This window comes from Aegilops tauschii, chromosome 3 (genome assembly GCF_002575655.3).
Source record: "Aegilops tauschii subsp. strangulata cultivar AL8/78 chromosome 3, Aet v6.0, whole genome shotgun sequence".
NCBI lineage: Eukaryota > Viridiplantae > Streptophyta > Magnoliopsida > Poales > Poaceae > Aegilops > Aegilops tauschii.
In genome coordinates, this window is record NC_053037.3 from 85399413 (window position 1) to 85415434 (window position 16022).

General features: G+C 39.5%; 1 protein-coding gene across 1 annotated transcript in view; it reads right to left on the reverse strand.

Annotated features, from left to right (window-relative positions):
- The window catches only part of LOC141042731 (uncharacterized), a 134635-nt gene extending 122956 nt beyond the window's left edge, over positions 1-11679 (reverse strand). The window contains exons 1-5 of the mRNA XM_073511611.1: positions 11662-11679; positions 11261-11364; positions 9758-11174; positions 9197-9268; positions 8933-9094 (exon numbers count right to left, since the gene is read on the reverse strand). Coding sequence (XP_073367712.1) covers positions 8933-9094; positions 9197-9268; positions 9758-11174; positions 11261-11364; positions 11662-11679 — 1773 coding nt within the window. The remainder of the gene's footprint in view (positions 1-8932; positions 9095-9196; positions 9269-9757; positions 11175-11260; positions 11365-11661) is intronic.
- Between the last annotated feature and the right edge of the window lie 4343 nt (positions 11680-16022).

Here is a 16022-nt window from a genome sequence, read left to right on the forward strand (position 1 = left end):
CCACGAGTATTCATATGCAAGACATATATCAAGTGCTCTCAAATCCATAAAAGTATTCAATCCGATAAAATGAAATCTCAAAGGGAAAAACTCAATTCATCACAACAAGATAGAGAGGGGAAAACACCATATAATCCAACTATATTAACAAAGCATGCGATACATCAAGATCAGGACATCTCAAGAACACAAGAGAGAGAGAGAGATTAAACACGTAGCTACTGGTACAAACCCTCAGCCCCGAGGGTGGACTACTCCCTCCTCATCATGGTGGCCGCCGGGATGATGAAGATGGCCACCGGTGATGATTTCCCCCTCCGACAGGGTGCCGGAACAGGCTCCCGATTGGTTTTTTGTGGCTATAGAGGCTTGCGGCAGCAGAACTTCCGATCTAGTGTCTCCGCGAGGGTTTTTGGAATATTGGGGAATTTATAGGGCGAAGAGGAGGTGCGGGAGGGCACCGAGGTGGGCACAACCCACCGGGGCGCTCCTGGGGGCCCAGGCGCGCCCTGGTGGGTTGTGCCCCCCTCGGGGCACCCCCCAGGTGCTTCTCTGGCCCATTGGATGTCTTCTGTTGCATAAAAAATCCACAAAAAGTTTCGCTGCGTTTGGACTCCGTTTGGTATTGATTTTCTGCGATGTAAAAAAAAGTAAAAAACAGCAACTGGAACTGGGCACTATGTCAATAAGTTAGTCCCAAAAAATGATATAAAGTTGCTACAAAATGATTGTAAAACATCCAAGAATTATAATATAACAGCATGAATACTTCATAAATTATAGATACATTGGAGACGTATCAGCATCCCCAAGCTTAATTCCTACTCGTCCTTGAGTAGGTAAATGATAAAAGAAATAATTTATGAAGTGTGAATGCTAGCAAAGTGCATATGTTTGATCAATGATAATTTCAATCACTTTCCCTAGCATCATAACAACAACTCTTTCTCATAAAACTCATCATCACAAAGTAGCAACCAATCACATGTTAAGGTTCAAACAATGAATTCTCTTGAAACTCAACAACCTATATTCTTAGTCACCAAACAATTGCAATTCAGCTTATTCAATAGGCTCTAAGTAAGAGCTCCACATACTCGACCATCATATAGTCTTCTATGATTGCTAACACTCACCGCATACACATGAGCAAAACGTTTCAACCAGACACATAGAAAGATAGGGGCTTATAATTTTGCCTCCCTACGTATTCACCTCAAGGGTGATGTTAACAATAATAACTCATGCCACCCATATCCAACTGGATATATGTGCCTAGATCTTTCCTCACCACATGATTCTTGCCAAAAGAGAAAACTAAAAAGGGATAGAGAGAAAAACTTTGACTCTTGCATGAAAGTATTTTTTTTGATGAAACACAGTGGGGAAGACCCCCACTGTAACTCATTTTATATTAATTGGTGGAGCAATTACAGATGGTTATACACAAACACATCAAGTAGTGTATAAATGAAAAATTACAATGTGTCTAGCCAAGTTTGCATTCCCTCTTTTAGGCTTCGTTTTGCCTTCTCAATGATAATGCTGATGTGCTCCTTGAAACAAGATATGCAGTATGTAATGTCTTTGGTCTTTGCTACCTCTTGAGCACTGCGTTGGTTTTCCCTTGAAGAGGAAAGGGTGATGCAGCAAAGTAGCGTAAGTATTTCCCTTAGTTTTTGAGAACCAAGGTATCAATCCAGTAGGAGGCTACACACGAGTCCCTCGCACCTACACAAACAAATAAATCATCGCAACCAACGCGATAAGGGGTTGCCAATCCCTACACGGTCACTTACGAGAGTGAGATCTGATAGATATGATAAGATAATATTTTTGGTATTTTTGTGATAAAGATGCAAAGTAAAATAAAAGCAAAATAAAAGGCAACGGAAATAGCTAAGTGTTGGAAGATTAATATGATGGAAAATCGACCCGGGGCCATAGGTTTCACTAGTGGCTTCTCTCCAGAGCATAAGTATTTACGGTGGGTGAACAAATTACTGTTTAGCAATTGACAGAATTGAGGATAGTTTTGAGAATATCTAGGTATGATCATATATATAGGCATCACGTCCGAGACAAGTAGACCGACTCCTGCCTGCATCTACTACTATTACTCCACACATCGACCGCTATCCAGCATGCATCTAGAGTATTAAGTTCATAAGAACAGAGTAATGCTTTAAGCAAGATGACATGATGTAGAGGGATAAACTCGTGCAATATGATATAAACCCCATCTTGTTATCCTTGATGGCAACAATACAATACGTGCCTTGCTGCCCCTACTGTCACTGGGAAAGGACACCGCAAGATTGAACCCAAAGCTAATCACTTCTCCCATTGCAAGAAAGCTCAATCTAGTAGGCCAAACCAAACTGATAATTCGAAGAGACTTGCAAAGATAACCAATCATACATAAAATAATTCAGAAGATTCAAATATTGTTCATAGATAAACTTGATCATAAACCCACAATTCATCGGTCTCAACAAACACACCGCAAAAGAAGATTACATCGAATAGATCTCCACAAGAGAGGGGGAGAACATTGTATTGAGATCCAAAAAGAGAGAGGAAGCCATCTAGCTAATAACTATGGACCCGAAGGTCTGAGTAAAACTACTCACACTTCATCGGAGAGGCTATGGTGTTGATGTAGAAGCCCTCCGTGATCGATGCCCCCTCCGGCGGAGCTTCGGAACAGGCCCCAAGATGGGATCTCATGGGTACAGAAGGTTGCGGCGGTGGAATTAGGTTTTTGGCTCCGTATCTGGTAGTTTGGGGGTACGTAGGTATATATGGGAGGAAGGAGTACGTCGGTGGAGCAAAATGGGGCCCACGAGGGTGGAGGGCGCGCCCAGGGGGTAGGCGTCCCCTTACCTCGTGGCTTCCTGGTAGCTTTCTTGACGTAGGGTCCAAGTCCTCTGGATCACATTCGTTCCGAAAATCACGTTCCTGAAGGTTTCATTCCGTTTGGACTCCGTTTGATATTCTTTTTCTGCGAAACTCTAAAATAGGCAAAAAAAACAGCAATTCTGGGCTGGGCATCCGGTTAATAGGTTAGTCCCAAAAATAATATCAAAGTGTATAATAAAGCCCAATAATGTCCAAAACAGAAGATAATATAGCATGGAGCAATCAAAAATTATAGATACGTTGGAGATGTATCAAGCATCCCCAAGCTTAATTCCTGCTCGTCCTCGAGTAGGTAAATGATAAAAACAGATTTTTTTTTTATGCGGAATGCTACTTGGCATAATTTCAATGTAATTCTTCTTAATTGTGGTATGAATATTCAGATCCGAAAGATTCAAGATAAAAGTTCAATATTGACATAAAAATAATAATACTTCAAGCATACTAACTAAGCAATTATGTCCTCATAAATAACATGGCCAAAGAAAGTTCATCCCTACAAATCATATAGTCTGGCCAAAGAAAGTTCATCCCTACAAATCATATAGTCTAGTCATGCTCCATTTTCGTCACACAAGAATGCTCTCATCATGCACAACCCCGATGACAAGCCAAGCAATTGTTTCATACTTTAGTAATCTCAAACTTTTTCAACCTTCACGCAATACATGAGCGTGAGCCATGGATATAGCACTATTGGTGGAATAGAATATGATGATGGGGGTTATGTGGAGAAGACAAAAATGGAGAAGGTCTCACATCAACGAGGCTAATAAATGAGCTATGGAGATGCCCATCGATTGATGTTAATGCAAGGAGTAGGGATTGCCATGCAACGGATGCACTAGAGCTATAAATATATGAAAGCTCAACAAAAGAAACTAAGTGGGTGTGCATCCAACTTGCTTGCTCACGAAGACCTAGGGCACTTGAGGAGGGCCATTGTTGGAATATACAAGCCAAGTTCTATAATGAAAAATTCCCACTAGTATATGAAAGTGACAAAACAAGAGACTCTCTATTATGAAGATCATGGTGCTACTTTGAAGCACAAGTGTGGTAAAAGGATAGTAAGATTGTCCCTTCTCTCTTTTTCTCTCATTTTTTTGGGCCTTCTCTTTTTTTGGCCTTTCTCTCTTTTTTTATTCCTCACTTGGGACAGTGCTCTAGAAAATGATGATCATCACACTTCTATTTTTTTACAACTCAATGATTACAACTCGATACTTAGAACAAAGTATGACTCTATATGAATGCCTCCGGCGGTGTACCGGGATATGCAATGAACCAAGAGTGACATGTATCAAAGAATTATGAACGGTGGCTTTGCCACAAATACTATGTCAACTACATGATCATGCAAAGCATATGACAATGATAAACGTGTCATGATAAACGGAATGGTGGAAAGTTGCATGGAAATATATCTCGGAATGGCTATGGAAATGCCATAATAGGTAGGTATGGTGGCTGTTTTGAGGAAGATATAAGGAGGTTTATGTGTGAAAGAGCGTATCATATCACGGGGTTTGGATGCACCGGCGAAGTTTGCACCAACTGTCAATGTGAGAAAGGGCAATGCACGGTATCGAAGAGGCTAGCAATGGTGGAAAGGTGAGAGTGCGTATAATCCATGGACTCAACATTAGTCATAAAGAACTCACATACTTATTGCAAAAATCTGCAAGTCATCAAAAACCAAGAACTACGCGCATGCTCCTAGGGGGATAGATTGGTAGGAAAAGACCATCGCTCGTCCCCGACCGCCACTCATAAGGAGGACAATCAAAGAACACCTCATGTTTCAAATTTGTTACATAACGTTTACCATACGTGCATGCTACGGGACTTGCAAACTTCAACACAAGTATTTCTCAAATTCACAACTACTCAACTAGCACAACTTTAATATTACTACATCCATGTCTCAAAACAATCATCAAGAATCAAACTTCTCTTAGTATTCAACACACTCATAAGAAAGTTTTACTAATCTTGAATACCTAGCATATTAGGATTTTAAGCAAATTACCATGCTATTTAAGACTCTCAAAATATTCTAAGTGAAGCATGAGAGATCAATAGTTTCTATAAAACAAATCCACCACCGTGCTCTAAAAGATATAAGTGAAGTACTAGAGCAAAAACTATATAACTCAAAAGATATAAGTGAAGAACATAGAGTATTCTATTAATTTCCGAATCATGTGTGTCTCTCTCAAAAGGTGTTTACAGAAAAGATGATTGTGGTAAACTAAAAATCAAAGACTCAAATCATACAAGACGCTCCAAGCAAAACACATATCATGTGGTGAATAAAAATATAGCTCCAAGTAAAGTTACCGATGGAAGTAGACGAAAGAGGGGATGCCTTCCGGGGCATCCCCAAGCTTTGGCTTTTAGGTGTCCTTAGATTATCTTGGGGGTGCCATGGGCATCCCCAAGCTTAGGCTCTTTCCACTCCTTGTTCCATAATCCATCAAATCTTTGACCCAAAACTTGAAAACTTCACAACACAAAACTCAGCAGAAAATCTCGTGAGCTCCGTTAGCGAAAGAAAACAAAAGGCCACTTCAAGGTACTCTAATGAACTCATTATTTATTTATATTGGTGTTAAACCTACTGTATTACAACTTGTCTATGGTTTATAAACTATTTTACTAGCCATAGATTCATCAAAATAAGCAAACAACACACGAAAAACAGAATCTGCCAAAAACAGAACAGTCTGTAGTAATCTGTAACTAACGCAAACTTCTGGAACTCCAAAAAATCATCCAAAATAGGAAGACCTAGACAATTTGTTTATTGATCAGCAGCAATTGGAATCAATATTTTATCACGTTCTGGTGATTTTTAACAATTATTTTGGTGAACACAAAGTTTCTGGAATTTTCTGCAAGATCGAATAACTATCATCCAAGAAGATCCTATAGGTTTAACTTGGCACAAACACTAATTAAAACATAAAAACACATCTAACCAGAGGCTAGATCAAATATTTATTCCTAAACAGAATAAAAAAGCAAAAAAAAACTAAAAATAAAATTGGGTGGCCTCCCAACAAGCGCTATCGTTTAACGCCCCTAGCTAGGCATAAAAGCAAGGATAGATCTAGGTATTGCCATCTTTTGTTTTAGGGAAGAAAAGAGCAAACTTGTTATCTATGGAATTAATCTTTCTATTTTGATAAAGCACTTGGCTATTGATGGTAGAAGAAAGATTAAGCACGTTGCGGAAATTTGCATTTAGGCTAGCTTTTATCTCTTTAATAGATTCGTTTTGGTAGGAGAGCAAAAGAGACGTGGATTCAAATTTCTCATTCATGGGATGCCCAAATATAGTTTTCATCTTTTCATAGATATCTATGGGGTCCCCTTCAAGAAAACCCTCTTCAAAAATAGAATCTAAAACTTGTTTGAACGAAGCGGGCAACCCAACATAAAAGCTTTTTAGATAAACCTCAATTTCATATTGGGGTACATAGCTAGCCCGGATCCTTAACAGCCTATCCGAAGCATCTTTCAAAGATTCATCGAGTAAATAATGAAAAATTCCAGAATCATCTTCATCAAAATTATTAGGACTAACATTAATAACTCCGGTAGGTTTTCCCATAGTATTATTTATGAGTTTAGATAGAATAGAAGGATTGTCCAAACACTAAAGCTCGGGAAAGAACCCCCAACTCTTTTTGGTTCTGACATGGCGAAGAAAGGCGAGCGAGAAAGAGAGGACGAATAAAACGGAAAGGGTGAAGTGGGGGAGAGGAAAACGAGAGGCAAATGGCAAATAATGTAATGCGGGAGATAAGGGTTTGTGATGGGTACTTGGTATGTTGACTTTTACGTAGACCTCCCCGGCAACGGCGCCAGAAATGGCTCGTTGTCGGGAGTCAAATCTTGACTTGACTTCGAGTAAGCCTCCCCGACAACGGCGCCAGAAATCCTTCTTGCTACCTCTTGAGCACTGCTTTGGTTTTCCCTTGAAGAGGAAAGGGTGATGCAGCAAAGTAGCGTAAGTATTTCCCTCAGTTTTTTAGAACCAAGGTATCAATCCAGTAGGAGGCTACACACGAGTCCCTCGCACCTACACAAACAAATAAATCCTCGCAACCAACGCGATAAGGGGTTGTCAATCCCTACACGGTCACTTACGAGAGTGAGATCTCATAGATATGACAAGATAATATTTTTGGTATTTTTGTGATAAAGATGCAAAGTAAAATAAAAGCAAAATAAAAGGCAACGGAAATAGCTAAGTGTTGGAAGATTAATATGATGGAAAATAGACCCGGGGGCCATAGGTTTCACTAGTGGCTTCTCTCGAGAGCATAAGTATTTATGGTGGGTTAGCAAATTAGTTTAGAGCAATTGACAGAATTGAGCATAGTTATGAGAATATCTACGTATGATCATGTATATAGGCATCACGTCCGAGACAAGTAGACCGACTCCTGCCTGCATCTACTACTATTACTCCACACATCGACCGCTATCCAGCATGCATCTAGAGTATTAAGTTCATAAGAACAGAGTAACGCTTTAAGCAAGATGACATGATGTAGAGGGATAAACTCATGCAATATGATATAAACCCCATCTTGTTATCCTCGATGGCAACAATACAATAGCTAAGCACTTCTCCCATTGGGAAAGTACACCGCAAGATTGAACCCATAGCTAAGCACTTCTCCCATTGCAAGAAAGATCAATCTAGTAGGACAAACCAAACTGATAATTCGAAGAGACTTGCAAAGATAACCAATCATACATAAAAGAATTCAGAAGATTCGAATATTGTTCGTAGATAAACTTGATCATAAACCCACAATTCATCGGTCTCAACAAACACACCGCAAAAGAAGATTACATCGAATAGATCTCCACAAGAGAGGGGGAGAACATTGTATTGAGATCATAAAAGAGATAGAAAGCCATCTAGCTAATAACTATGGACCTGAAGGTCTGAGTAAAACTACTCACACTTCACCGGAGAGGCTATGGTGTTGATGTAGATGCCCTCCATGATCGTTGCCCCCTCCGGCGGAGCTCCGAAACAGGCCTCAAGATGGGATCTCACGAGTACAGAAGGTTGCGGCGGTGGAATTAGGTTTTTGGCTCCGTATCTGGTAGTTTGGGGGTACGTAGGTATATATAGGAGGAAGGAGTACATCGGTGGAGCAACGTGGGGCCCACGAGGGTGGAGGGCGCGCCCCCCTACCTCGTGGCTTCCTGGTAGCTTTCTTGACGTAGGGTCCAAGTCCTCTGGATCACGTTCGTTCCGAAAATCACGTTCCCGAAGGTTTCATTCCGTTTGGAGTCCGTTTGATATTCTTTTTCAGCGAAACTCTAAAATAGGCAAAAAACAGCAATTCTGGGCTGGGCCTCCAGCTAATAGGTTAGTACCAAAAATAATATAAAAGTGTATAATAAAGCCCAATAATGTCCAAAACAGAAGATAATATAGCATGGAGCAATAAAAAATGATAGATACGTTGGAGACATATCAGTCTTGTTGTCAAAGATGATAGCATTCATGTGCTTCCATATGCTCCAACATCCTGCCATAATGCATTCTTTAAACCCTATTATCTTGGTTCTGTTTTTGGCTTCCATCATCATATCATTGATATTTAGATCAGTGTTCCACTCAAGGCTAAAGTTCATCCAAAAAATTTGGCTGGAATCACAGCTGATGAAAAGATGTTTGAGGTATTCATTAGGCTCCTCATCACATAGAACACAACGATTGTCTTCAATGAAAAAAATTCCTCATCAACATGTCTCTGGTATTTTGTCTATCCAGTAGTAATAACCAAAAGAAGAACTTTTGCTTTGGCAGACAACATGATTTCCAAATCCATTGGAATGGTTTAGGAGCCTCAGGTGGGTTTCCAATAAGATGTAGATATATTCTTTTATTGGAGTAGTGCTTAGATTGTGACTTGAACTGCCATGTATCATTATTGTCTCTGCTGATGTCATTTCTCAAAATGTTGTACAGAACTTGACTTTGTTGCACTGCAATCGAGGACATTGGCAGGTGAAACATGCTGTAGAAATCATTCTCAGTAGCATCTATTGCATTGGCAATGGTGATGTTCTCCTCCTTTGCAAAAGAATGAAGCTGTGGGAAGGTGTTAACTAGAGTATCCTGCTGCCAAACATCCTTCCATAACAAAACAGTATTACCTTTAGCTAGTTTACAGATTGCCATCTCTTTGAAATCATCTAGAATTGCACAACAATCCCTCCACTAGAATGATCCTACTCTGGTTGGGTAGGTGGGAACAGTACCATCAGAGTAGTAAGTATCCCATATCATTTCAACCCATGGTATATCCTGTTTATTGAAAAATTTATATAGGAATTTAACTAATAAAGTTTTGTTTTACTTTCTGAGATCAAGTACTCCTAATCCTCCTGATTTCTTTGGAAGTCATATAGTCTCCCAATTAACCAAGCATTTACCCTGTTTGTTTATTTCATTACCATACCAAAGAAAGCTTCTTCCAAATTTTTCAAAATGATCAAGAATGGTGAATGGGACTCTGATGGAGCACATGGCAAAGATAGGAAGAGCTGCAACAATTGCTTTCAAATGAACCAATCTCCCAGAATAAGTCATCATACTTGCTATAACAGATAATCTTTTATCAAGTCTTGACACCATAGGCATGAGATCATCAACTTCTGGTCTGGTTGACCCCATAGGGAGGCCCAAATATGTAAATGGCATATTTTCTTTCTTGCATCCTATGATATTGGCCAAGTCATATGCAATGGTGTCACTAATGTTAATGGGGACAATTGGTGATTTGCTATAATTTACCTTAAGACCAGTAAAAGATGAAAAGATCTCAAGTATCTCTCTCATTTTTATCAATTGTGTTGGGTCAGCAGGCATGATAATTAAAGTATCATCAGCATATTGGATGATAGGATATCTTTTAGCCCCAAGATATTCAACTGGTAGATTAATTTCTCCTTGCTGCCATGCTTTGTTCACCAGGATTTGCAGGAGTTCTGCAACCATCACATATAGTAGAGGAGAGTATGGATCACTTTGTCTAACAACTCTTCTACATTTTATAACTTTACTAGGTACACCATTAAGGATAATAGATGAAGTGGCATTGCTGAGCAACATTTTAGTCCATCTGATCCATTTATCACAAAAACCAAGATGTTTCATCATGAAGTAGATTGCATTATGATCCACTTTGTCAAAAGCCTTTTCAAAATCAATCTTGAAAATTATAGCTTGATTTTTGGATTTGTGGAACATGTGGATATACTCAAAACTCCATGCCAAACAATCCTGGATACTTCTTCCTTTAATGAAACCATATTGGTTCTTGCTGATGACAGATAAGATGATCTGCTGAGCTCTGTTGGCCAGAAGTTTATTTATGATTGTTGCTGGCATGCTGACCAGAGAGATGGGCCTAAAATCATTAGGTGTCTCTGGATTGTCATTTTTAGGAATGAGGGAGATGAAAGCACTGTTGATGGGCTCAAGATTGACTTTTTCATCTTGGAAGTCCTTAATCAAAGTATAGAAACATTCTTTAATAATGTGCCAACATTTTTTCATAAAGAGTCCATTAAACCCATCAGGTCCAGGAGATTTGTCATTAGGCATGCATTTAATGACATTGTCAATTTCCTCTGTTGTGAAAGGATTTGTTTTGCTGTCATCAATCACCTGTAGAGCCATGTTTTGAATGTCAAAAAGCTGAACAGTATCCTCTATTTTACCAATTCTATCTTTGAAAGATTGCCATAGAATAGCAGCTTTCTGTTCATGTTCATGGACTTCTATGTTATCAGATGACTTGATAAAGGAAATGTAGTTATGTCTGAAAACTTGTGTTGCAGTAGCATGAAATTTTTTTGTATTCTCATCTCCAAGATTAGCCCATCTAATGTTGCCTCCGATTCTCCAATATTTTCTTTTTGCTTCAAGTAGCTTATTAGTGTGCTTGATCAAAGCCTTCCTGAAATTACTCTCAATCCTGGTAAGGTATCTCTGATCTTCCACACCATCCAGTAGTTTAACATAGAAGCAACAGTATTCTATAGTTTTGCTTAGTTGAGAAATTTTCTTGCTCCAAACCTTGAGACCTTTTCTGATAGATTTGAACTTAGCCACGATATTTTTTGCAGAATCTGTGAAGGTGCTATTCTGCCAATGATTTTCTATAGTTTCTATAAACCCCTCAAATTCAGTCCAAAATTCCTCAAACCTGAAAAGTTGACTTTTAGGGATTTTGCTGTCAATTTGTACCTTAATAGGTATATAATCTGATGAAATTTTAGCCAGAGGAAATACCATAGTGTTTGGATGATCAGATGTCCATTCAGAGCTGGTGAAAATCCAATCAAGCTTTTCCAGTAGAGGTGAGTCTTGCATATTACTCCAAGTGAAAGCTCTCCCTTTTAATGGGATTTCAACAAGATCATGGTTGATAATAATATTGTTGAAAATCATCATAGTATTATGGTCTCCACCAGCTTTGTTTCTATTCTCAGGTCCTCTAATAAAGTTGAAATCTCCAAGGAACATCCATTATTTAGAGGAGTTGATATGCAGATTAGTAAGCCACTGTGCGAATTCATTTTTGCCCTCAGCAGTGTTTGGTCCATAGATATTGGTTAGCTGCCATTTAGAGTTATCCATGGTGGATGTGAACTCCACGGTAATCTGAAAGTAACTCTGTGAGATTAGCTTACCTGAGAAATGACTGCCATTCCATATTGTTATAATACCTCCTGAACTGCCAGATGATGGAACATGCAGAAATTTGTTAAACCTCCTAGGACAGAATTTTTTGATATATGATATGTCAAATTCCTCTCTTTTTGTTTCTTGTAGTGCAATGATGCTACAAGCACTCTCCTCAATTTTTAATCTAATGTCATCCCATCTTTCTTGAGAGTTGGTACCTCTCACATTCCAGCATAGTATATTCCAGCTTCTATTCATTATAAAATGACTTGCATATTCTGATCTCATATATGTAGTAGCATAATATGAGGCATGGAAAATAAAATCCTTTGGGAGGAACATCATGTGATTTTTCAGGTCTAGGTGCAAACTGAACTTTTAGAGCAAAGCAAAATAACTGCATTGAAAGCTTAGAAAAAATAACAACTTGTCCAGAAGTGACACCTAAAATCTCAGTAGTACCATTATTACAGACCAAGGTGTTCCAGGGTGCACGCAGGCACACAGACCAAAATAGAGGAAACATAGCATAATTCAAACTGAAAGAAAACATAATTAGATGACATTTAAGGTGGTCATCTAGCACCAGACACACAGAAGAAGCTTTATTCATCTGAACTATCATAGTTCAGAGCACTAGCAGACACCTCCTTGTATGGCATCTTGCAGGGCCCAGCACCAATGGCCTGTAGGGTTTGCATTGGGATTGGTGGAGGAGGGCGGGCATTCTTGTCTATCACTATAGAGTCAAACTTAGGCCCCAAGTTGATGGCAATTATGTCCTTGTCTAGCTGTGCAGCAGAGGTCTCACCTTCAGTGAACTTCTTCTTGCTTTGTATCTTGTGGATGGCAGCAGTTGCAGATTTTTTATCCTTAAAACCCATGTTGATTTTGGCCAAACGATCACTTCTTCTGCAGAGTGCTTCATCAACTATGTTGCTTTTCTTTCTCTTATTGGCCATGTTGTTTTTCTTGCTAGTGACAGCATACTCCTCTTCTGAAATTTCCACAATACTTGCAGAGCTGGTGTTCTGTGGAGCTTCATGGACAGTTTGTATCTGCAAATAGCATCTCTTATTGGTTCCATTAGTGCCTTCAACATCTACAATGTTGCATTTTGCATTGATGATTTTAGCACCACCCAATTTAGGGATGATATCCTGAGCATTTGTAACCAAACTGCCAACCAGTCCCTGCAGAGCTGATATATCCTCATATATCTCAGAAGCAACCGGACCTGGAGACATACCAACCTGCTGGGCTGCCACCTGATCCTTGTAGTTCATGCTGCTATTGTGTGGGCTCTCAAGAGGTATGAAGCTGTCAATCTCATGGTTTTCAGCAGCTATAGCGTTGAGCCCCACTGATATGTTGTAGGCATTAGGATCCATGTTGTTGTCATCAGATCCCTCCACCTGAGATGTACCATGAATGACAGCAGGCACAGACCCATGCTGTGTATTAGGGTGTCCATTTTCCTCCACTTCAGCATTGTTGTTATTGTGTTGTTCAGCACCAATGTGAACATCCTCATATGGAGCTCCAAGACCCTCATTATGTGTGTTAATCACAACTTGTTCAACAGGGATGTTGCCAAGCACTTCATCGTGCCAAAACCCTGCATGCACATTGGGAAGGGGATGAGGATTTCCTCCATTAGGGGGGAGTCGATCCTCATCTCCTCCCTGCTGCCCAATAAGCTCTCTGGATAGTATATAGGCAGGGCATGTCCATGAGTCTCCATAGCCCATGTCATCCAGGTTGCGAAGAATAACAATATTGAGTGGGAGCGTTTCAGCATTCATGACTCTTACTTTCACAATAATCCTGGTTTTGTCCCTTGGATCCTTGTTCCAAATAAGAAAATGGCCATAAGGTGCAAAAGTTCTACTAATAACATGGACATCCCAGCACTCTAACCTGTAGTTCATCAACAGCATCCAGATATCATGAGTGAAAGTAATGCTTCTGTAGTTAATTCCACGATCCTGCCTAGTGATTCTAAGCACTGTGTCTCCGAGCTAAAACGGACTATGGCTAACTGCAGTATCACGGGAGCATGCTGTGGTAAACTGGATTAAGACAGATCCCATACCGCATCTGGAAGAGTAGCTGATCCTCCAACCTCTGTTCTCCAGAAAGTTGATGATCATGGCATTGGCTCCATGAAATTCCTCTGGAGTGATACCTGGCTCGAGAGTGGCAATGGCCCATTCATCACAAACCATAGGGAGCTCGCCGCCGATGACCACATATCCATGCTACTCACGGAGGGGGCCCGGTGGAACGATGGTCGTGCCTGGTGGGAGGTCATTCAAACGAAAAGATGATCGGGTGAAAGAGATCACCAATTGAAAATCCAGATCTGGTGAAACCGGATGAACCGAAGATTTGAAAAGATCACGAACCTTGCATCTGAAACGGTGGCCAAAAGAGAAATCCAGTTGATGGGCGATGGAAAGTGGATCATTGAAGGGATCCATTGGAGGGCTTTAGGGTTTTGTTGGGTGGATTGGAGTGGATCATGGATGGGCGCCATGGTCGCCCGAGGTGGAGAGGTGGGTGGTGGGGGAGAGAGCCATTGTCTCTTACCGGTTTGTCTTGCATGAAAGTAAATACTTCAAAGTAAAAAGGTAGGCCCTTCGCAGAGGGAAGCAAGGTTGCCATGCGCTTTTTGTTTGTATGCGCAATCCCTTAGTGCAAAAGAACATCACATTATATTGCCCCTTATGATAGGAACCTTTATTATGCAGTATGTCGCTTTTATTCTTTGCCATCACAAGTTCGCACAATGCTCGATTTTCTCTTACACTAAATGACCTAACACTTTTAGAAGAAATTTTTATTGCCTTATTGCATGGTGACAACTTACTTGAAGGATCTTACTCAATCCTTAGGTAGGTGTGGTGGACTCTTGAAAATAAGATTTGGGTTTAAGGGTTTTTGGATGCACAAGTAGTATCTCTACTTGGTGCGGAATTTTTGGTTAGCAAAGATGGGGGGCAAGCACCACATGTTAAAGGATCTATGACAATATAACTTCTATGTGAATATGAACAAACATAAATCATTACGTTGTCTTCCTTGTCCAACGTCAACAATTTTGGCATATAATATTTTGATGGGGGCTCACAATCACAAAAGATTCCCAAGATAGTGTATTTGCATGTGAAAGTTCTCTTCCTTCTACTAATCATTCATGAATTGCAAGTATGACCAATATTGTGATTGTCAAGCTTCAAAAGATTTCACTTTGTAAACCCAATGTGAAGCTACCACTAGGTATGATATGAACATATAATTTCAACTTCATTGCATTCAACTTATTCAAGAATGTACTCATAGGATATAAGTGAAGCACAAGAGTAAATGACAAGCTACTCCAAAAAGCTATAAGTGAAGATCAATCGAGTAGTTAAGTAAATAGATAGCTATGTGAGGACTCTCTCTTATTTGAAACTTTCAGATCTAAGTATTTTATTAAAACAGCAAAAAATGGAAATAAAATGACATTTAAAGCATAGCACAACTCATGTGAAGAAGCAAAAACTTAGGATCAACCAATACTAACCGATAATTGTTGATGAAGAAAGGTGGGATGCCTACCAGGGCATCCCCAAGCTTAGATGCTTGAGACTTCTTGGAATATTAACTTGGGATGCCTTGGTCATCCCCAAGCTTGAGCTTTTGTGTCTCCTTAATTCCTCTCATATCACGGTTTACCTAATACTGAAAATTTCATCCACACAAAACTCAACAAGAACTCGTGAGATAAGTTAGTATAAATCAATGCAAAGCCTTATCATTCTCTACTGTAGCAAATCACTCAAATTATAATTTAACATTGCATACTAAATGCCTCTGCATATTTAATACTCCTATCCACAAATAGAATAATTAAACAAGCAAACATATGCAAACAATGCAAACATAACAGCAATCTGCCAAAACAGGATAGTCTGTAAAGAATGCAACTTAAAAAATTCTGAAAATTTAACACACTGTAGAAAATTTATCAGAGCTTATTGTGCAAAAAGTTTCAACATTTTATCACATTCTGACTTTTCTGGGAAATTTTTGCAACACCGATAAATTTTCTGTTTTCAAACAACAACATGTAGACTTGCAAAATAAGCATGAAAAAGGCTATACTTGACATTTTTATTGAAGTAAAAGATGCAAAACATTATTATAGATAGCAGCAAGCAAATAAAAACAAAATAAAATGACGCTCCAAGCAAAACTCATATCATGTGACGAATGAAAATATAGCCCCAAGTAAGATTACCAATAATGTTGGAGACGAAAGAGGGGATGCCTTCCGGGGCATCCCTATCGGTGTCAAAACCGGCAGATCTCGGGTAGG